Source organism: Phodopus roborovskii, unplaced genomic scaffold (assembly GCF_943737965.1).
Source record: "Phodopus roborovskii unplaced genomic scaffold, PHOROB, whole genome shotgun sequence".
In the NCBI taxonomy this organism is placed as follows: Eukaryota; Metazoa; Chordata; class Mammalia; order Rodentia; family Cricetidae; genus Phodopus; species Phodopus roborovskii.
In genome coordinates, this window is record NW_026126599.1 from 13,118,014 (window position 1) to 13,139,458 (window position 21,445).

The following is a 21,445-nucleotide window of genomic DNA, read 5'->3' on the forward strand; positions in this document are numbered from 1 at the left end:
GCCTCCAGCCAGCGATACAAATGCCTCACTGGTAGGTTCACAGGGCCTGTTGACTACATGGAGCTCATTGGTTTGTGAAGTCCCAGAGCTGTGACAGTGCACACAAGTGGGGACAGGTGTCCCTCAGCTTGGGGCTCAAGGAGACTTCTTTACTGGGCAAGCCTGACAAGAAGCCTGGGGTGGGGCTGGGAACTGGCCCTGCAGGGTCCAGAACTGGCTCTACAGGGTGAGGGCCCGATTGTCCACCTGCCACCACCTCAGACTACCCCACCTCCTGTCCCAGCCAATCAGGGCTCAGGGCCAGACAGCTCTAAGGTAGCATGCCCTGAGGCACCTGGGCAGCAGGAAGGAGGCTGAGACAGATGTACAAAGAGGAGCTGTATTACAGAGGTCATTATGGGGGAGGGGCCACGGAGGGAAAAAAGTGTGGAGGGTGTCAGTCTTCCTTTAGGCTCCCGAACACAGCAGCCGGCACACTCTGCTGTTCCAGTCGGACTTCTGTGGGGGAAGGTGGGATGGGAGTTGTTACTCCGTTGGGGGTGGGGTGGAGAGTGACCCACCTCTGCCCTTGACCCTGGCCCCTGGGCAGGCCACTGACCATTGGGCTCCAGGTCCATCTCATCCTCGTCCTCATCCTCGCCCAGCTGGATCTCCTCGGGGTTGGCCTGTTGAGCCAGCTCTGCCAGCTCCTCCCTGGATGCATCACTTCTAGAGTTGGAGAGGGAAGGTGGTCTCAGTGGACTCTTCCCCCACAGCCTCCCTGGAACACCCCTTTCCTAAGAGGAGGTGAACCATGACCCTTCCTGCCCTCACCTCACAAAGAAAATCTTGCTCTGGGCCCTAGGAGGCTGGTCCCGCTCTGCCTCAGCTGCGAGCTGCTCTGCCCGCTGTTCTAGCAACTTCATGTCATCCATGCCGCTCTGCCCAGGAGCCAAGTCAGACACTGGAGGTACATACAGGGTGGGTTAGAGGAGAGTTCAGGGTCAGACCTCAGGTGCTCTCCAAGGCCTGCCCAGGCTGAGGTTTCCAGGACTGACTCCAGGTGCTTCCAGACCCAAAAGTGAGCACTCTGGGGTGGGGAAGACATTATTGCCCCATGTAGCCTGGTCATGGTAAGAAAAGGGAGGTGACAGCAGCTCACCGGTGCCTGTGGCACTGCCCGACACCTTGAGCATCTGTGAAGCCATGAAGTTGACCTGAGTATTGTATGTGGCCTGCACACTCCGACGTATCCTCAGCATCTCCCTGATAGTGTCCTCATTTCCGTGCCGAACCTCAAAATCCTTCCATGTTTGCCAGAATGCCCCAGTTGTCTGTGGTGGGGTACAGGCATGTGAGTAGACCAGGTGTTTGGTACAGATCCCCATTGCCCACTCTTACCTTCCAAAACCCAGGCCCAGCCCTACCCTGGGGTCACAGATCTGGGAGCAGAAGCTGTAGATAGCCCGGGCACGGTCGATCTCACCAAGTTTGCACTCCATGTCTGCAAACCGTAGGCACATCTCACGGGCATGCTCATCAGACAGCACCTGGAACCATGCAGTCAGGGAGAACAGGGGTGAGGGAAAGGGGTCAGTACCTGGCTTCAGGAAGGCCTTCTACCAGCCTGAACCTCAACCCCATACCAGGTACTAGTAGCAGGTACCTCAATTGCCTTCTGATAGATGCCACGAGTGTGGGTGACACCATAGATCTCAGCAGCCCGCTTGATGTAGATGTTAAACATATCATACTGCTGGGCTGGCTCCACCGCCCTGGTAGCACGATCATACACTGCCATAGCATGACGGGCAAGGCCCCACTCCTCCTCCAGCTGTGCGTAAAGCAGGTATAGGGCTGCACAGGATGGAAAGGGCCAGTTAGCAGTTCACAGCTCAACTCACACCACTCATCCCAATGTCCTGTGACAGCCCAGACTTCTCACTCTTGGCATATTTGGGTGGGCAGCCATCTAACGCCTGCTCGAAGAGGTCCCGTGCACGCTCCAACTTGCGGCCCCCATAGCGGGCAATGAATTTGGTCAGGTAGGTGCTCCAGATGTCTGACACGTTGGGCCACTTGAACAGTGAGATGCCACGCTCGTATGCCTGTTTCCAAGGAAGCCATAGAGGTGTCAGCACCCAGCTGCCCTTGGCTCATGTCTTCTTTAAGCCTGCCCAGGGCCCCTTCTTTGCCCCCCCCCATCATGGCACATATAAGTGTGTCACGCTCTCTCCCTTCACCAACTACAGACCTTAGGTATGGGTACAACAGGGACTTAAAACAGAATTTGGTACCAAACAATCAGATATAGGCACCCAGTGTCCTGGGAAAGGGGTCACCTTCCTAGGCAGAAGGATTGGGGACATGTGAATAAATGCAACCTACATGCAGCATACATATGTATGTATCTGCCTATGGCCACCACAAACACAAAAGCACCCACAGCCACCAGTGCACCTACTTACACTCTACTACTTGAACAGTGACCAATGGGAACTACTCATGTGGCTCCCAATTTGTTTTGTTTCACCTAAGCACTTGGAGAGACTATCTGACTACGGGGGAAATGCCCACATCCCACGCCATTCATACGCATTTTATTTGGAAACGAGGAGACAGACTTAAAGTGGCATTGTTAGGGTAGGCCTAACCAGTCATGACTAATGGCTTCACATGAGATTCAGGACCGAGATGTCCTTCAGTGGTGAGAGGCCCCAGTCTGAATGTCAAAAGGGGTAAAAACTGCCCCCCCCAACAGTGACTGTTGTTGGCTTAACAGTATTCCAAAGTCAAATTAACAGGACTCTAGAATAACCTAAGGAATAAACTTTAGTCATGTCTGAAGGATTATCTTACTTAAATAAGACAGGAAGATCCACCCTAAATGTATGTGTTTGTGTGTGTGTTCCATCCCATAGGCTGAAATCCTACACTACATAAAAGAGGAAACTGAGCCAATCACAGATATTCATGCCCCTCTGCTTCCTGACTGCAGATGCAACATAAATAACCACAAGATGTTTCTGTTGCCATGCCTTGCCTGCCATGATGGAATATAGCCTCTGATCATGAGCCAGAATAAACTCTTCCTCCCTTCACTTGCCTCTGTCAGATGTTTTGTCCCAACAACAGTGAGAATAACTAATACAAGCCCCTACCCATGGTCCCTACGTGCCTACAGATACATAAAGACAGTGACAGTGAGGACACAAGTGGACATCTGCAGACACGGAGGAACTGCCTTACTGTGCCTTGGCCTTGACTTGCAGCCTCAGGCATGCCTCACCTTGAAGCTCTCCTCGAAGTACTTATGCTCCTCCAGGAACATGGCATAGTTGATGACAATCTGTGGTGTGGCTATGCGCAGGTCCAGGATTCGGTCATACACAGCCTTGGTCGACTGTGGGGACACAGATAGGTCAGGGAATGCTCTGCTCTGGGGCTGAGAACCAGCTCTTCCTTGCCCCTGCCCATGGCAGCTGACCTGGAAGGTGCCCAGACTTTCCTCCAAGTCAGCAAGCATGGACCACACCTTCAGCGACTTGTACACACGGTTCTGCACGGGCTCCGAACCATCAAAGTACTCAGCCCGGCGGGCAGGCAATGCTGTAGCTTTCTGTACAGAGATAGTGGCATAGGCAAGGAGACAATGAGTGGCTGTCCTGTGCCCCACCACACATCCCTGGCTGGTTTTTACATCCTTACCCGAAGCAGCTTCAATGCCTCATCATAATTCTCATGCCGGAGCTCCAACTCTCCACACTGGCACCACACGCTTGCCAGGTCATCCACTTGCTTGAAGTTCACCTTGGTGGCCTTCTCTAGGATCACACGGGCCTATGGTGATAGGCAGAAAACTGACTGAGGCCCTGCCACTTGGCCACCCCCAAGCCCCACGGTGAAAAGACCTGTATATAGATGCATATATAAAAGCAACTCACATCATCTAGCTGTCCATTATCTTCATAAAACTTGGCAAATGCAACCCATAGTGTGTGAGGCTTGCCTGTGGCCTTGAAGGGGTCCACCGTCTGCACAGCCTCTGTGTATGTGTTGATAATCTGGAACAGGAAGTCAGACAGGAGAGGGCAGGGTTAGGCCATTGCAACTATAAGGGGCAGGGCAAGATGGGTTGGGGGACTGTCACCTACCTCCCGGGGGCGGCCCTGATGCAGGGCCACACGCTTGTGCCACTCATGGACATGGTGTGGGTTCTGGCGCAGCAGGACGCTGTTAAGGAGTAGGGGCCGCCGGCTAATGAGTTGCTCAAAACGGGCCAGGCGCAACTCCAGGTCCACATCATCTGGGGGCCAAACATGTTCATGAAGCTAGAGGTTGGTACTGACAGCACAGGCCCTTGGCTCCCTGTCTCTAAGCTTCCTTCCTTCCCTCCAAACCCGAAAGAGCCAGGGGCGGACCACCCAACATCTAGCCCTAGTCCTCCTTCATGCCGGTACCCCCTTACAGCTACTCCAGGACACCCTGGCTCCCGTGTCCACCCAGCTTCTTTCCTTGCTAGCCTCTGTTCCACCGCAATGGCTGGGGAATCAACTCTCTCCTCCCCAGCCCACTGTTCCACATCGCACCCTCCTCCTCACGCCCCAGTTCAGAGGCAGTCTCCATCTTTGCCGCAATCATGCTCTCCTCGAACTGGGCGTAGCTGTCGAACACCTGGGTGAAGTCCCGCACAGTCATCACAGTGCGTACAGCCTCCTCATACACGTCCCGAGCCTGTGGGGTTCAGACACGGCATGAGGAAAAGTACAGCGCAAGGGAGGCAGATGCAGGAGGATGTCTGTGAGTTCCAGGCCAGCCAGACCTACACAGAAATGCTGTCCCGAAAACCCCAAACAAAAGAAGTGAGCAGCGACATTCCAGCTCCCACAGAGCCCGGAGCTCAGCTTGCTGTGAAGCTATTTCTTTCTAATTGCAACATTCCCCGTTCTGGAGGAAGGAGGAGGCGCCTAAGGCTGGGAAAGAAAATGAAACTTGGAAGACTCATGAGACCCCCTCCCCAGGTTACATAAGCAGTGATAACTGCTAGGGAGGGGGGTCTCCAACCAGCCCCCAAGGCCCAGGCCGTCTCAAGTCACACAGGAAGGTCCAGGAATGCACCTTTGTAAACTGTTACCCAATCAGGTGGGTTTTCACTGATGAGACTACTTTCAGTCATCCATGTCCCTCACCCATGTTTCTGTAAGGAAGTCCAATAAATTCACTGGTGTGCTATGTGTTCGCATTTGTAAAATACAGAAATAAATCACCAGGTACTCTATTTATGGTGAAGAGACATCTCTTCGTGTCTTACCAGGGAATGTCCCACAACTCATGAGCTCGTGTTTATCTAGACTTTTTATACCCCTACAGAGCACAGTCTCATTTCTGTACCCCATATCCTCATGTAAGCACCAGGGGAAGGGCATTTGTGAGCTTTGCAACTATCTTGCCTGGACCCTCTTGCCTTGCCCGGCCCAACCACTGCAAATCCCAATCCCCTGATGTTACTCACTCACTTCAGGCTTCCCTAGCAATTTCTTTAGACTATAGTAGCCCCAGTTAGTCCTCCGGAGACTCTCAAAGTCCCACCCAACCCTCTGTTCCCGGCACGCCTCTGGAAAGCAAGGCAGGAAGGATAGCCAGTCACAACATCACACCAGGCACCTGGTCAATACTCTCTGTTGCTGCACCAGTTCCTAGCAGGTGAAGTGAAGCCGTCACCCTCACTTTGCAAATTGGGACATCTGTCACCCCACTGAGACTTGGGCTGATTCAGCTGACTGGACTGCCTGGGCAGATGTCCTCTTCCTTCCTCACTGTACCACGTATGTCCCTCCTAAAGCTGCATGCTATGTCACTATGTCAAAAAGGACAATGTTCCTTGAATAGAGAAGCCTGGGCTTCAGTCAAGGGTACATGAGTGGCCACACTCCTTCAAACAAGCTCACAAATAGGATGCTCATGCTTACAAGGTCCCAAACTACACAGCTAGGAGGTAAGAGAAGCAGGCCCAGAGTCAGCCGGCCCTGAAGGGTCACCTGTCTACAGGGCTGCTGCACCTATCCTCTGGAATGGCAAATATGTGTATGGATGTGATGTGCCATACATTTCCTGCCCATGCACTCCGAGCGTCCTCCAGAGACCCACCTCATAGCTGAGGCCTAGGTAACCACATACCTTCTCGAAGTGGCCACTGCGGATGTAGTAGTCAGCCAGGGAGCACCACAGCTTGCCCAGCTGGTCAGTAAAGCGGGTGAGCCCACCACGGATGATGGCATCTACATTGAGGGACTGTACCTTGTCCGGATTCTGGGAGATAAGGTCGCACAGCTCATGCCATAGCTGCAGGACACAGGGTGTCAGGGGAACATCTCAGTCTTGGTCCAGGAGGGAGGACGCCTCTCACCCAGCCTCCATCTCTCAGTAGACCTACCTGGTAGTTGGACTTGCCCGCCTTGGACACAAAGCGCTCATCATTCACCACCGTGGCCAGGCGCTGTGCAGCCTCATCCAGCCGGTCACTGGATTTGAGGTACTCGATGTATTCCTCAGCACTCTCAGGACTGAGCTGGAGAACACCCACCCAACTTGTGAACGGGGCAGCAGAATATGACATCTCCCTCCTCACTAAGGGTCTCTAGGTCCCCCCCCCCAACTGCATGCCCCTGTTTATCAGTTTTTAAGCAAATAACCAGCCATGATTAAGCCAGCCTCAGCTCTCTTGTGGTCCAGCCTCAGACCTTACTGGTCTGGTCTTGGCTCCTCTGGATCTAGCCTGGCTACAGTACTTATGTGATGGTCAGTGCTAACTGTCAATCTGACAGAATCCAGAATCACTCAGAGCTAGGCCTTATAGCATGTGTGAGATTATCTGGACTATGTTAATTTAGACAAGAACATGTTATTTATGGATTTCCAGGCAGGGACCTTGTATAATGTGCAAAGAGTGAACGGCACACAAGCACGCATGCATAGCTATTTTCTGATCTTGGATGTGATGTGGCTAGCTTCTCTTCGATGCACCCCTGAACCAGGGTGTTTTGTCACAGCCACGGGAAGAGGAAGTGACACAGTAATCTAGCCGAGGCCTTTAGCCTCAGCCCTAAGTGGTTCAGCCTTGGCCTTTCTTCTAGCCTTGACATCTCTCTGATGGGAGGTCCTTCTGATGCTATGAATATGTTTCTCTTACTGGTTGATGAATAAAGCTGTTTCAGCCAATGAACAGGCAGGACGTAGTCACACAGAAAGTATAGGTGAGGCTACCAGACCAGAAGGATTCTGGGAAGAGGAACAGAGAGTGAGTCTAGAGAGAGAGGCCATGTAGCTGCCTAGAAGAAAGAGGTCCAGGCATCACCAGTAAGCCAATACCATGTGGACATACATAGATTAATAGAAATGGGTTAATAACTAAGAGATAGCCAATAAGAACCCTGAGCCATTGGCCAAACAGTTTATAATTAATATAACCTCTGTGTGTTTACTTGGAACTAAATAGTTTTGGGACCAGGCTGGACTGAAATTTCTGTCTATACCTCTGCCCACCCCAAACCCTGTCCAACACTCCTATGTAGTCCAACTCAGACCTGCTTCTCTCATAAGCTGCTACCCATGCAGTACCATGCTAAGGAATTCACCATAATAGACAGCACAACCTGAGCACACATGCTCTGCCTGCAATGCTGTCCATTGCACACATGTCTTATTTCTGGCTCTGGTTTTGGTTTTCTTGTTTCACACAGCTGGTTCATGCATGTGTCTATCAGTTAGACTGAAAGTCCTACGCAGGTGGTGATAAATGCCTTATGCATGATGTCCCTAGCTCTCATCTCTATGCTCACAGTGGAAAAGGTATAAGCCAAAAGCTAACTACTTAGAAACTAAAGATAATAAGCCACAGGGTTAGGGAGAGCATTTGCCTTGTAAGTGTGAGGACTGGAGCTTGCATCCTTAGAACCCACATAAACATTGGGTAGCATGGTAGTACTGGAGAGCCAGAGAGAGGGGTTGCTGGGGCTAGCTAGAACTAGCCAAATCTGGTTCTAGCTGGTATGCTCTGGGATCAGTAAGAGATTCTGCCTCAATAACGTGGAGAGTAATTAAGGAAGATATTCAGTGTCAACTTTGGGCCTCTACATGCATGGGTATGCAAAAAACACACACCACAGGGGAGGGGGTGAGGGAGGGAGGGAGAGTGAGGGAGGGAGGAAGGGAGAGGAAGGGGGAGAGAGGGAAAGAGAGAAGCAGAGAGAGAGAGGAGGAAGGGAGAGAAAGCGAGGGAGGGAGGGAGGGAGAGAGAGGAAGAGATAAATCACAAATAAACTCTATCTATACATAGGAGCCTCTTCCTGTACCCTGGTGCATGAGGGCCCTTATGCCAGTGAGCCAAGGTTTGGAAGCTGATCTGGCAACAAGGCTATTCATTGGTGCTTACCTTGAGGAAGCGACGGTAGCCTCTCACAGCAGTCTCAGGCAGTGGGTGGGAGCGCAGGAAGCGAAGATACAGGGGCCAGATTCGAGAGTGCTGTGTGATGGGTAGTGCCCGGAGAGCACGATCAAAGGTGCGGCGGGTATGTGTTACTCGTCCCTGATCCATTAGGAACTGGCAGTAGTCTAGCCACAGACGTGGCATCTGGAAATAATGGAGAGTGATAGGCCAGATCTGAGCCACAAGCTCCACGGCATGCTTACCATCCATATCTAGGGCATAAGGGCAGCAGGGAGGCAATAGGTCTCATTATCCCTCACTCAGGCTCTGTGAATAACCCTAATAAACTCGTTAGTTCCTCAAGTTGGTGGGACATTTTGGTGGACGCACTATAAGGAATGGGCAGTCATCTGTTTATATCTCCCTGGGGAAATAGTTCCCTCTGGCTATCCCTTCCCCAGCTCCCCACCTTGTGCATGAACACGAAGGCCCTCTCATGGCAGTTGTTGACATCTTCATAGGCAGGGTCAGTCACGCAGCGATGCTTCACCTGTGCCCGGCGTGCCTTCAGATAGCGGTACCAGAGTTTGTAGCTAGAGAGCAGTGAAGATGGATATGGCTTATAGAACCCTTCCTTTGTTCTAGAGGCAACTGTGCTACAAAAAGGGACTGAGGAGGGGTGAGAGAGCTCACAAGGAAGGGAAAGACTGGGACACGAGGGAAGGGACATCAGGGGCTGTGAATATACAGGAGATACAAGGGAATATACAGCGATCACCTGGGACATATTACCACTTGTGTGGGACTGTATGTGGAGGGGTGGGGGCTGGCGAGCAGGGTCGCTTGCTCGCTCGGGGAAGGCCATATGCACCTGCAGGGAAGCAGCTTGAGTGCCCGCTCGTACAACTGATTAAGCCGGGGTTTGGGGGCCCCCTGTTTGAACTCGATGTAGCGGAGCCAGCATTTGACGGAGAACTGGTTCCGCATGATTTCTTCTTCATAGGGAAGATCCTCTTCCTCCTGCCAGGGCCAGGGAAGGGGAGAAGAGAGGCCTATCCTTAGTTTCAGTGGAGTCACACCCCACACTGGGGCTTAAATGCCAAACTCTAGGCTTTTACTACAATTCCATGCAGCACCAAAAGACAGTGGTGCAAGCCTACACTCCCAACACTTCGGAGGCAAAAAGGTCTCAAAGAATAAAACAAATGGGAGGCTGGTGAGAAGCCCAGTGTGTAGAGGCACCTGCCACCAAGCCTGAGGACCCAAGTTTGATCCACATGGTAGGAGTGAATCAATTCCATAAGCTGTCCTCTACTTTTCACTTGCACACAAGTGGCACACATGATTTACCTCTTGTACATGCTAAAATTACAAAAGATGGCCCAGTCAGTATGCATGAGCATGATTACCTGAGTTCAGATCCCCAACACCCATTTAACGCCATGCATGGCAGTGTGTATCTATAATTTCAGTGCTGGGCAAGCGGACACAGGGAGAACCCTTTAGCTCATTAGCCAGCCAGTGAGCTTCAGGTACAGTGAGAAGATTGTCTTAAAAAATAGGATGGAGAGCAACTGAGGAATACAGCTACCATCTATTTCTGGCCAACACACATTCACACATTACCAACACAGTATACTTGGAAACAAACAGGGCTGGAGACATGGCTCGGCAGTTAAGAACATGTAGTGCTCTTGCAGAGGACTTGAACTCAATCCTCATCTTCCCTGCTCTCATGTTAAGCCACTCAGAACTACCTGCAACTCCAGCCTCTGGCCTCTGTGGATACCACACAAACACATACAAACATGATTTTTCTTCTTCTTTCAAAACAAGGTTTTTCTGTGAAACAGTCCTGCCTGTCCTGGAACTCACTCTATAGGCTAGGCTGGCCTCAAACTCAGAAATCCACCTGGCTCTGCCTCCCCCCCACCCACCAAGTGCTGGGATCAAAGGTGTGTGCCATCACCACCCAGCTCACATAAACACGATTAAAAAAAAAAAAAATTCTTTAACAGGCAAAGAAACACAAAATAGCAAGGTCCCAGGCATGTTTTCTTCTTCTGTTGAAACTGGATTACCAGTTTTCTCAGTGTTTCTCAGCCTGTGGGTTGCGACCCCTTTGAGGGGACAAAGAACCCTTACACAGGTGTCACCTAAAACCATTGGAAAACACATTTACACTGTGATTCATAACAGTAACAAAAAACTAGTTATGAAGTAGCAATGAAAATAATTTTATGGTTGGGGGTCATCAAAACATGAAGAAAAGCATTAAAGGGTCACAGCACTAAGAAGGTTGAGAACCACTGTGCTACAAGTGTTAGTTCAGGCCTCTGGCCCTCAGAGCTCAATGTCCACACAGACTTCTTGGTCGCTGGTGTTTAATGAGACCCCTGCCCAGACATGAGCTTTAGCCAGCAAATCCTACTGCCCACTCCCTGGTCCCAATCACCACACTCTAAAAAATTCTTTGGCAATTTCATACACACATATTTCCGCCACCCATTATCCTCTCCCTTGCATTCCCCATAATCTCCAGACTCACACAGCACCAGGGCACAGCTCCAGCTGCCAAGCCTTTGCCATGGACAGCAAGTTGTATCTACTTACAGCACACTTCTTCCCAGACATTAGGGTTTTGTTCCCCATGCTCATACCGTCACCATATCTTCACACCAGGCCCAGATAATGAAGCCTCTCTCTCTCTCTCTCTCTCTCTCTCTCTCTCTCTCTCTCTCTCTCTCTCTCTCTCACACACACACACACACACACACACACACACACACACCTGCCAGGGTCTCATTTTTCAAGAACTCACTCTGTAGACCACATTTACCTCAAACTCACAGAGATCTGCCTACCTCTGCTTCCCAAATGCTGGGATCAAAGGTATGTGCTACCATACCTGGCCCAAAATTTTAATGCTTTTAGTTTCTTTTTTCTTCTAGCCTCCTCTAGGAGGCAGGTACAGATGGATCTCTATTAGTGCGAGGGCAGGCTGATCTATATGGTAAGTTCCAGTCCAGCCAGGGCTACATAGTGAGATACTATCTCAAACAAAACGAAAATAATTTTTGAGTGTGTGTATACATTCATGAACACACACGTGGGAGCTGGTGCTGGCAGAGGCCAGAGGTCCTCTTCAATTGCTCTCCACCGTACGTTTGAGACAGGATCTCACTAGCATTTTATGTAGGTGCTAGGGCCCTGAACTGAGGCCCTTCGCTTATATAACAAGCAAGCACATTACTGATTGCACCGCCTCCTCAGGCCCACGTGACTAAATGTTTACTTAAGCCACCTAGTTCATCAAACTTCTGGTCCTTCTGGGTCCCGTTAACCTGTACTTGAGCTCAACTTTATCCCAGACACTGCAAACTAAAGGATTTTCTCTCAGGAAGTGGGGTGCACATGTGCGCGCGTGGGGGTATAGGTCAATTGTGGAGTGCTTGGTTTGCATGCACGAGACCCTTGGTTAAACACACAGTGCGGTTATGGCCCTTAACCCAGAACACTATGAACGCGGTTTAAATATGGGGCCTGTATTTCAGCCACCGAATTTTCACCTTTTTAGGATTCCAGGGGCCATCTGCATCACTAGTCTTTTTACATACTCCAAGGTTCTTGTAGCCCCAGAAACCAAGGTGCTATCCAGAAGCCACAACTCTAACCTTGCCACTATGCCTATCAACATCCATGCCGTTTCTTTCCCTGCTATCCCATTCCCCTCTTGACCTCACTTCTTCCGGCACGAGACATCAAGGCCTTAACCTCAATAGCAGTTCCTCACTCAGGCCACGAAGAATCCGGTTCTTTAATCCCAGCCTGGTCAGTGTTTTGACATGTCGCCTTAGACTCGCTAGTGTCCCCATGGATTAACATGCACAGTCTGGGCCTAAAGTCCCAAGAGCCAGATTCCGATCCTAGAAAGAATCTAGCTTCGGGCCTTCCCTCGAGGAGCACCCTTGGTCTCGCCGCAGACTTACAAAAACAAGATCCGGCCGCTCGGGACGCGGAACTCGCGCCATCACCACCATCTTCCTGGCTCTCCAGGTACAGACGAGAGTCGTTCTCTGATGGCGTCATTCACAGAAGGCCCGCCCTCTCCGGCCAGACCTGTATCGTCGAGGCTGTGACCGGAAGCAGAAAGGGGCGCCATAAGATGACGTCACCACCAACCGGTTATTGGCCACTGAGCTTCAGTATTGGTTGTTGAGATGCACCAATGAGATTTCGCACTGCTGGAGAGTCGCCTTTGGGCGGAAGTGGCTTCGTAGAGCCGGACAAGCGAGATGGGGGTGAAGCTAGAGGTGTTTCGGGTCAGTGAACTCAGGAGTGTGTTGGACGTCTGGACCCAGGCTCTTTCTGAATTTGAGAATAGATCTGGGAAGCGAGAGAAGTGCAGAGTGGGGAGTTCCACGGAGAAAGTATCTGAGCTGTGTATCGGATCCTCAGCGGAAGGAGCGTTAGATGTGGGGACTTAGAATGGAGAGTCTGGGTTTGGTCAGAGGAAGCGTCTCAGAGACGGGTGAAGGGAGGCTTTAGATCCAGAGCGGCATTTCCAGAAGGAGATCCCTCGGCTCATAATGGGCCTCAGATAGGGTTACTCCTAGATGTAGGAGAATATGATTGAAAAAATGAGGCCCCTCTATTTGAAATGCTTCGAAGATCAGGTTGGGAGGTAATAACGTCTCAAGGATGTCTTTGTAGTAGGAGCTCTTGGACTGTTGGTCTTTCCCGTTCCTCCGTCCTCCACCCCCGCGCGGCTTTGTGCCTGTGTGTGTGTGTGTGTGTGTGTGTGTGTGTGTGTGTGTGTGTTTGAGAATGAGATTTGGACAGGACTATTACGAATAAAGCTTGCTGAATCATGAAGGCCAGGCTTTAAGGTGCCTGGTTTGCGTTCTGGTAGGATTTCTGGGGTTCCTAGGGAGGCACGGAGACCGGGATCCCGGCCTGTGTAGGAGGATAGATCTGTCTTTTGGGCTCTCCTGTAATCTCCCTGTACTAGAGTGGTGACAGTTCTGGGCCCTGTCCATCCATTCTGCTTTTGCAGATGTCACTCTATCTCACTTTCCCCGTCGTTATGTTCTGGATCTCCAATCAGGCAGAGTGGTTTGAAGACTATGTTATCCAGCGCAAGGTGGGTATCAGGAGAGTGCTTGCTGGATCATTCCTAGGGATGGGGAAAGCAGGGTATGAGGCACGGATTTGGTGCTGGGGACCACTGCCTGCCTCCCATGAGTCAGCCCTGTGCTGCATATTGGACTCTGGATTCCTCTGGCTTGTGTTCTCACCTGTGACTTTGTCCCACAGAGGGAGCTGTGGCCACGAGAGAAGGAGGATCAGGTAAGTAACCCATTCTTCCAGGGGGCTCGAAATACATTTCACCCTCAGCCATAGATAGGAAATTGGAAACAGAAAATGAATAGGAGTTCCCGGCTATCCTGAGCTAGAGACCTCGTTTCCATGCATATTTCTTACTGTTTGTGATGGTATACACCTGTGATCACTTGGAAGCAAGGGTAGGAGGATTATCAGATTGAAACCAGCCTGGGCTGTATAGGGATAGAGAGAGGGAGCGGGGAAGAGGGGGCTGTAATTCCAATATTTAGGAGATGGATACAGGAGGATTGGGAATTCTGGATATTCTCTGCTGCATAGTGAGCTCAAGGCTAGCCTATGGTATGTGAGACCCTGTGTTAAAAAGTGGGGAGGACACAAATTTCATATATTACCTTCTCTCTGAAGGACGAAGCTGAACTCACTGGCATGGTGGTTATGATTGGCATGGGGTTCCAGTATGGATACTGAACTCTGAAGCCAAAGGGAGGGTAGTGGGAGTAAGTCCAGGCCCTGAGGTGTGTACCCCTCCTTCCTTTCCATCACAACCCTTTCCTCATTCCAGCGCCAGGAGCTAGAAGAATTCAAACAGAAGATCCGGAAGCAGAGGGAAGAGAGACTTCTTCAAGCTTCTCAGCAGAGCTCCTGAGACCTCCAAATTCTCAAGTCCCCAGCCCCACCACCCAGGAAATAACACACACTCAATTCTTCGTTACTAGTGCCAAGTGTTTTATTGTTGTTTTCAGGGGCCAGTCTGGGGGCCCAGGATGGCTAGAACTCTCAAGGAGCTTGTGTCTGGGGTTGGGGGCTGCTGTTCCTGCGGAAGCCAAGTGCAGCAGGGTCCTGAGGGGTGAGCAGGGGTTGAGGGCTGAGAGTCCCAGGTCGTTTCTGCATTCCATCCTGTGGATGAAGAAGAGTCAAAGAGGGAGGAGACCAAGAAAGTACAAGCCAGAGGTGCCTTCAAACAACATTTTTTTTTTTTTTTTTTGTCTGCCTTTGTCTGTCAATCAGGGTTGTATTTGGTGTGACATGGTCAGCTCTCAGTGGGTTCTTGATCAGAACTTGGGCTATTGGTTTACACCCGTCATCCCAACATTCAAGAAGAGGCTAGAGAATTATCTCAAGTTCAAAGCCACCCTGGTCTACACAGAAAATTTCAAGCTCACAACCCTGACTCAAAAACAAACAAATAAATGTGCTGAGGGGATAACTCAGTCATTAAAATCCTTGTTATATGTACATGAAGACCTGAGTTTATTCCCCAACCCCAAAGTGAAAAGCCAGATGTGGCCTTATGCACTTGTAATCTCAGTGCATGTGTAGAGTCAGGGGGATCTCTAGGGTTTTCTGGCCAGAGAGCCTGGTCTACTTGATGAGTTCCAGGGCAGCAAAAGATCCTGTCTCAAATAACAAGGTGATGGCGCCTGAGGAACATTATTGAGGTTGACTTCTGGCAAGTGGACCTGTAACATGTATGCTAGTGTACACAAACACAGCATTGGGAGTACAGCTCAGTTGACAGAGAGTGCACCAAAGTTCTGGATTCCATCCCCAACCACACAGATGCTCTTGGTGGCTCACACCAGTAACATTAGCACCTAGGAGGTACATATAGGAAAATTAAAAGTCTAAAGTCATCATTGGCTTGTGCATTTGAGGTCACCTGGAGCTACATGAAACCCTATTTCAAAAACAATAAAACAAAACACACCAATACAGAACCAATGTTAATGCGTGGATGTGTGAGCTCATATGCTTTCCTCCCAGCAGCATCACCATAGGAAAACTGCCTATTTTCTCCCTGTCCCCTCTCCCAGATACACAGATATAGCAGGGGCTTTAACCTTTTGCCGTGCCTCTGATACTGGAATGAGCCCTCCATGATCTTCAGCTCCTCTAACATCCACCTGCACTTTCCTTTTCCAGAGTTCAAGACGTGTAGAAGATGTGTAGAGACAGGGTCCCACCCTATCTTGGCTGGAGATGGGGCATAGACCTACAGAGCTATATTGCTACACTCTACAGATTATCTAGACATCACCTACCTTGGGACCGATAGGTTGGAAGCCAGGCAGGGAATTGACTGTTACCCGCTGGTCGTCCATGCGGCGGCCCTGGGTGTCTGCCAGCATATCCATGAGGTTGTCCATCTCTGGAGCAGAGCCACCCTCTGCTTGGAGCAGAGACAGGTGGTCACGAATACGGACTCCAGAGGAGGTCACATAGTGCTCCTGACCCTGACTCCCACGGATCACAGAACTTCAGAACCCCTTCACCCCTGGCACATTTGTGTCTCAGGCAGCACCCCACCCCAGTCCTGCGACATGTCCAGCTTACGGCTTTCTGGGGTCTGGCCTGGACCAGTCTGCAGGGAACAGCGCTGCTCCTCCATCCGATCGCCCTGCACGTGGCTCAGCAGGTTGAAGAAGCCTTCCTGGTCCGGTGAACCTGCCTTGGGGACAGATATGCTTGGTTTAGTTGGATGCTGTGCCGTTGCTGTCTTCCATCCAGCTCCCACCTGAACTGGTGCCTGCCTTCCCATCTCTGCTCTCACCATAGTCCTCACAGGTCTGTAGAGTTGCTCCAAATGAAACATGAGTCTCCTTCCCTGACCTACCCCTACCCCCCCACCCCCACCCCCCACCTCCCAGCCTGGGGCCCCAGCCTGCAGCACAATTTTACAAGGTACTGCCTCTAGAGACAGTATTCCACCCCTGTCCTAGATCAAGACCAGGATGGGGATGGTTTGGGGGTTGGGCACTTCCAGGGAAATGGGGCTCAGAAGTGCCCCTAAATCATAGCACCTACTATCTCTTGGGGGGGGCAGTATTAAGAATCCATCCATTTGCCCTGGGCAGGGGGAGGGCAGTTATACCCTCCTACTATACCCCCCATGTGTTACGGTAACTGGGTCAGGGAACCCCAGAGATTTGCTTACTAATTAGATGCCCTACAAATGAAGTGATCCTGTCAGTCACGGGTGCTGAGACCTCAGGAAGCTGGTGGTAGAGTCAGACAGAGCCCTCTTACCTTGTCCAGAAGGTCTGCGCCCCCCTCACCCCTTTCTTCTTCCTGGTCCATCATGTGTCTCTACCACACTTTCCTCCTGGCCTGTGACAGGTCCCCCACACCTGACAGGGCCTTTTAAAAGGTCAGGATGTGGGGGAAGAGGAGGCAGATACCTTTCCCCATCCCCAAATCCCCAGCTCACATCCCATCTGCTACCACCCACGCTTAAGCCCCAGAAAGATGATCTCTAGGTAATTGTTCATCCAGACTGATGCTGAGGTGGGTGTGGGTAAAGGGAGTAGGGCAGTCCATGTTAGGACCTCACTGGGCACAGCCATACTCACAGGGCCTCGAGGACTCTCAAGAGGGGCCAGGAAGAAGCCAGTGCAATGTTGAAGAACAACCAACAGGAGGGTGGAGCCTCCAGGACGTCCCTGCCCAAGCCATCCAGTTCCTGTCTGTAGGTTCATCCCCTTGCAGGGCCCGTGGCATCTGTAGGAGGATAGCCAAGGAGGGAGTTGGGGGTCTACAAGTCCTCTTCAAAGTCCTGCACCCTCCACAGACACACAAGTCAACTTGGCTCAGGCTACTCACCACCCCTGAGGTCTTGTAGTGCCCCCAGGGCCACCCTGAGAGAAACTCAGCTCTCCTATCCATCTGTCCCTCAAAGGCCTAGTTGAGTATCTTCGGTCTCTCATTCCCACATGGAACAGGAGAGGAAGTCCCCGTCTACCCCAGCAAACAGCTGTGGCTTTGTGCCCTGAGAGCCTGGTCCTGTCTCCAAGAGCCTTTCAGGAAAGTTAGGCTTTTCCAGAACTGCAGACTCCTGGGTAAGAGCACGGGCTCTTCAATTCCCAGCACCCACCTAGCAGCTCACAATCATCTGCAACCCTAGTTCAAGAGGATCTATTGCCCTCTTCTAGTTCCCTGTGTACCAGGCAAACTCTTGGTGTACAGACATACATGGAGGCAAAACACCCACACACTTAAAATAGAACAAACCTTTTTAAAAGTTCAAATAAGTAAAGTTTAAAAGTTACTCTTCTTCTTTTGGGGGTGAGTGGGTGGGCTTTGTATATTTAGTGTATGTGTGCACATGTGGTGTGTGCATGATCTTGTGAAGACCAGAGGGTACACATGAGGTATCTCCTTCTTTCGATCTCTACCTTCTTTCAAGACACAGACTGAAAAAATTAAACCTTGAGCTCCTAGATTCAGCTAGACTGTCTTGGCATCGAACATCCTGGCTTTAAATGTATTTTTTATATTTATTTTATGTGTATGGGTGTTTTGCCTGCATGCATGTATGTGCATCACATATGTGAGGTGCCCAAGAGAGGTCAGAAGCAGGCATTGGATCCCTTGGAACTGGAGTTATGATGGTTGCGAGACACCGTGTGGATGCTGGCAATTGAACCTGGGCTCTGTGGAAGAGAAGAAAGTACTCTTAACTACTGAGCCATTTCTCCAGCCCTGGTCCTGGCTGTCCTAGAACTCATCCTTCCTTCTGATGCTACCAGAGCCCAGCTCTTTTTTTTTTTTTTTTTTACATCCAGGCTCACATGCTCAAGGATGGCACTTCCCACAGTGGGCTGAACACACCATATCAATCAGCAATCAAGAAAACGTCTCCATAGACATTTGCACAGGCCAGTCTGATGGGAGGCAGTTTTTAACTGTAGTTCTCTTTTTCCATGTGTGTCAGCAACCAAGACTAGTCCTCACACCCTCCTGAAGCGATTCGAACCAGCACCCTTACCACCTGCCCTAGCTCTGCCACAACCATCCAGGCCCCAGTCCTCAGTAAACAGTATGGTGTCCTATTCATTGTAGAATGTCTGCACTTCCTAAGGGCTGCTGGAGCAGAGTGTCCCTCGTAAGATGGCTTAAAGCTGCAGGAATTTATTGTGTCAATAAAGGTTAGGGAGGCCATATTCCTTTTGAGGCCCAGGAGTGGGGGCATTCTTCCTTGCCTCTCCATACCTTTGGTCTTGGGATTCCTTAGCTGGCAGCTGCTGCCCTTGGGTTCCTGCCTATGTAAACGCATGGTACTCTTTCTGTGTGTCCTCATCTGTATAAGCTAACCAGCTTTGGGTTTTTGTTTGTTTGTTTGAGATAGGATCTTGCAATGCACCCCCAGCTGGCCTAGAGCTTATTGATCAAGCTGACCTTGAACTTGCAGTGACACTCCAGTCTCTGCCTCCTGAGTGTGCCACCATGTCCAGTGGCTGTAAGGCCATTTGCATTTTTATTCATTTATTGTTGTGTGGGGGTTAGCTCTTCTTTCGCCTTCATGTGAATTCCTGGGATCTCACACAGGTTGTTAGAATTGCACAACAAGCACTTTCCACTGAGCCATCGTGCCAACTCAAGGCCATTAAAAAAAAAACCTGTGTGTGTGTGTGTGTGTGCATATACTCATATGTCTGCAGGTGCATGTGTGTGTACATAAGTGTGTAGGTCAGAGGACAACTCCCTTGCCAGAAACACTGTCCACTTCCTTTGACACATATATCTGTAAACCCAGCACTCAGGAAGATGAGTCAGGAAGATCTCAAGTTCAAGGCCAACTTGGACTACTTAGGAATGTCCAGGTCAGCCAGAGTTACGTAAGGACACCCAGGCTCAAGCAACTGTGAGACCAAACCAGGAACAATATACCTTGAAAGTTAATGTGGAACCAAAGCAGGAATGATATACCTTGTAGGTTAAGGGTTCTCTTTGCAGTTAAGACAGTTAAGAATAAGTTTGTCCTGTGCAGGTTAAGGTTTCTGTTTGTAGTGAAAGAATAAGTTGCTGTTTGTTGTGTGTTTAAGTCCTTGCAAGTTAAGGTTTCTATTTATAGTTAAGAATAAGTTCCTGTTTCTGGAAAACATGTTTTCAACCTGCACTAAACTTGTGACCCTATTCATGTGACGTATATCCTCACACTTGTTCCCTCCCTTTCATTGTACCTTTCTAACAATGTGTGACACGCCTGTGAACACCTCTCTCCTGTAAGAGCGACCTCAAGAGGCGGCCAGGGGCCATTCTCCAAAATCTCAATTTAGGGAGAAGCAGCCGGACTTGTCAGGCCCTGGTACGCCTCAAAATACAGCTTGCTTTAAACATTCTGAATGAAAATAAATAAATAAAGAGGGTGAGAAAGGGAACATGACTGCTCCTATGTATGATGGAAGAGAAGGTTTATTGTAGATATGTGGGACGACATAGCCATTGTCAGGGACAGGGACATCTGGGAGAGTCCAGAGTGGACATGACCAGACTGAGCTCTTCCATGTGTGGAGGGGGGGGGGGAAGAGGGAGGAGAGGTGGGAACCAGATGCAGCAGCCAGGAGGCCCGAAGGTCAGAGGGTGGGTAACTGAAATGGTTGGATTACATAGGGAAGGCCAGCCCAGCCCCTGGGCTGGAGAGGGGGTGGGGCATGCCAGCCAGGAGGGCCCTGTAACAGGTAGGGACTGAAGGATGCTGGGAGAACCTGGTGGCCAGGTCCGTTTTGATGTGTTAAATAGGCACACAGATGCAATCAATTGTCACCCTGTGTGATTCTTTTTGTTTGGTTTTGGTTTTTTGAGATAGGGTATCCTCTGTGTATTTCTGGCTGTGTTGGAACTTGCCCTTGTAGACCAGGCTGGTGTCGAACTCACAGAACTCCACATGCCTGTCTCCCAAGTGCTAGGATTAAAGGGGTGCATCACCACCTCCCAGTCTGTGTGTGTGGTTCTTGATATACTAAGACTGTAACAGCTGGAGTTGTATGTAGCTCAGTGGTAAAGTGCTTGCCTAGTACATGTGAGACCCTGGCTTTGATCCTCAGTCACCACCCCCCACATGCTTTTTTTTTTTTTTTTTTTTTTTTTAAAGAAGTAGGAATCTACTCAAAGCTCAGAAAACATATGGAAGAGAGGGGCAGGACAAATGTGAAAGGAGGAGGAAGTGCTATAAAATGCTGTCTTCAGGACATGACATGCTGTTACATTCATGAAGTCCCTGCACTAAGGTGTTACCTGCACAAGATCAGGCCAACCGTGTCAGTCAAAATTCCAGTAGGCAGCACTAACTGGACACAATGGGTTACAAAACACACAAAATAAAACAAGAGAAGACATGAAGTGGGAGGGATATGTAATGGGAGGTATCTGGGGGAGTGGGGGAGGAATTTGGCTGGATATGATTGTCACAGGCTCAGAACTATTGGAAGTTAATGTTTCCTGAAGGAGAGGGAGACATTTTCTTCAGTGATGTAGCCACTGGGAAGTTGGCTAATGCTCTTGTAAGCAACCCCAGTTAAAACCCATCGGGACACACATACACATACAGGTAGAAGAGGGACACTAGCCCACTTAAGCACATGACTGGCAGGCCTTGCTCTTCTTCCCTGTTCCCTCTGTCTTGCTAAATACCATTAGATTATTTGGACACTTTCCTATGCCAGACTCATTCCTGAGTATGTGCACCAAAGTCCAGCAATCAAAAGGCCCTTTGGTCCACCTAATTAACATGCCCCATCAAAAAATGCCCCTGCATCCTAGCCCATCCTAACACAGACCTCTCTGTTTTCCCCTCTGAAAAATTACATCCATGATATCCATGATGTCATTTGTTGCTGCTTTCTTCCTGAGTCAGAAAGGAGCTGCTTTATCTTTTCTTCCCCACTTAAAGGATCTCGGTGGAAACAGATGTTTGGG

General features: G+C 50.2%; 3 protein-coding genes across 3 annotated transcripts; 1 reads left to right on the forward strand and 2 right to left on the reverse strand.

Moving 5' to 3' along the window:
• Positions 1 to 365: 365 nt before the first annotated feature.
• On the reverse strand, positions 366 to 12,523 carry Xab2 (XPA binding protein 2). Its single transcript, XM_051205350.1, has 19 exons — positions 12,394 to 12,523; positions 9,276 to 9,424; positions 8,874 to 8,997; positions 8,411 to 8,608; positions 6,413 to 6,547; positions 6,157 to 6,321; positions 4,569 to 4,713; positions 4,134 to 4,285; positions 3,924 to 4,043; positions 3,688 to 3,819; positions 3,467 to 3,598; positions 3,269 to 3,382; positions 1,925 to 2,087; positions 1,646 to 1,836; positions 1,407 to 1,529; positions 1,142 to 1,313; positions 814 to 943; positions 599 to 708; positions 366 to 498 (listed from the first exon to the last, which is right to left on the reverse strand). Exons 1-19 carry the CDS (start codon positions 12,442 to 12,444, stop codon positions 437 to 439), a joined length of 2,568 nt encoding a protein of 855 aa, XP_051061307.1. The 5' UTR covers positions 12,445 to 12,523; the 3' UTR covers positions 366 to 436.
• A 115-nt stretch (positions 12,524 to 12,638) lies between these two features.
• Positions 12,639 to 15,468, forward strand: LOC127237233 (protein PET100 homolog, mitochondrial). Its single transcript, XM_051205364.1, has 4 exons — positions 12,639 to 12,726; positions 13,461 to 13,547; positions 13,721 to 13,753; positions 14,313 to 15,468. Exons 1-4 carry the CDS (start codon positions 12,700 to 12,702, stop codon positions 14,394 to 14,396), a joined length of 231 nt encoding a protein of 76 aa, XP_051061321.1. The 5' UTR covers positions 12,639 to 12,699; the 3' UTR covers positions 14,397 to 15,468.
• Pcp2 (Purkinje cell protein 2) lies at positions 14,528 to 16,828 on the reverse strand. The gene is made up of 4 exons (XM_051205366.1): positions 16,778 to 16,828; positions 16,085 to 16,199; positions 15,793 to 15,917; positions 14,528 to 14,647 (listed from the first exon to the last, which is right to left on the reverse strand). Exons 1-4 carry the CDS (start codon positions 16,826 to 16,828, stop codon positions 14,528 to 14,530), a joined length of 411 nt encoding a protein of 136 aa, XP_051061323.1.
• Positions 16,829 to 21,445: the final 4,617 nt, after the last annotated feature.

Excerpts from the sequence above, each read along its gene's own strand:
- Xab2 (XM_051205350.1), bottom strand. The coding sequence starts at position 12,444 with ATGGTGGTGATGGCGCGAGTTCCGCGTCCCGAGCGGCCGGATCTTGTT. Across the intron at positions 6,548-8,410 it reads GCTACCGTCGCTTCCTCAAG|CTCAGTCCTGAGAGTGCTGA; the intron begins GTAAGCACCAAT and ends GGTGTTCTCCAG. Across the intron at positions 2,088-3,268 it reads ACTTCGAGGAGAGCTTCAAG|GCATACGAGCGTGGCATCTC; the intron begins GTGAGGCATGCC and ends CCTTGGAAACAG.
- LOC127237233 (XM_051205364.1), top strand. The coding sequence starts at position 12,700 with ATGGGGGTGAAGCTAGAGGTGTTTCGG. Across the intron at positions 12,727-13,460 it reads TGAAGCTAGAGGTGTTTCGG|ATGTCACTCTATCTCACTTT; the intron begins GTCAGTGAACTC and ends CTGCTTTTGCAG. Across the intron at positions 13,548-13,720 it reads ACTATGTTATCCAGCGCAAG|AGGGAGCTGTGGCCACGAGA; the intron begins GTGGGTATCAGG and ends TTTGTCCCACAG.
- Pcp2 (XM_051205366.1), bottom strand. The coding sequence starts at position 16,828 with ATGGACCAGGAAGAAGAAAGGGGTGAGGGGGGCGCAGACCTTCTGGAC. Across the intron at positions 16,200-16,777 it reads GCGCAGACCTTCTGGACAAG|GCAGGTTCACCGGACCAGGA; the intron begins GTAAGAGGGCTC and ends TCTGTCCCCAAG. Across the intron at positions 14,648-15,792 it reads TCCAACCTATCGGTCCCAAG|GATGGAATGCAGAAACGACC; the intron begins GTAGGTGATGTC and ends CTTCATCCACAG.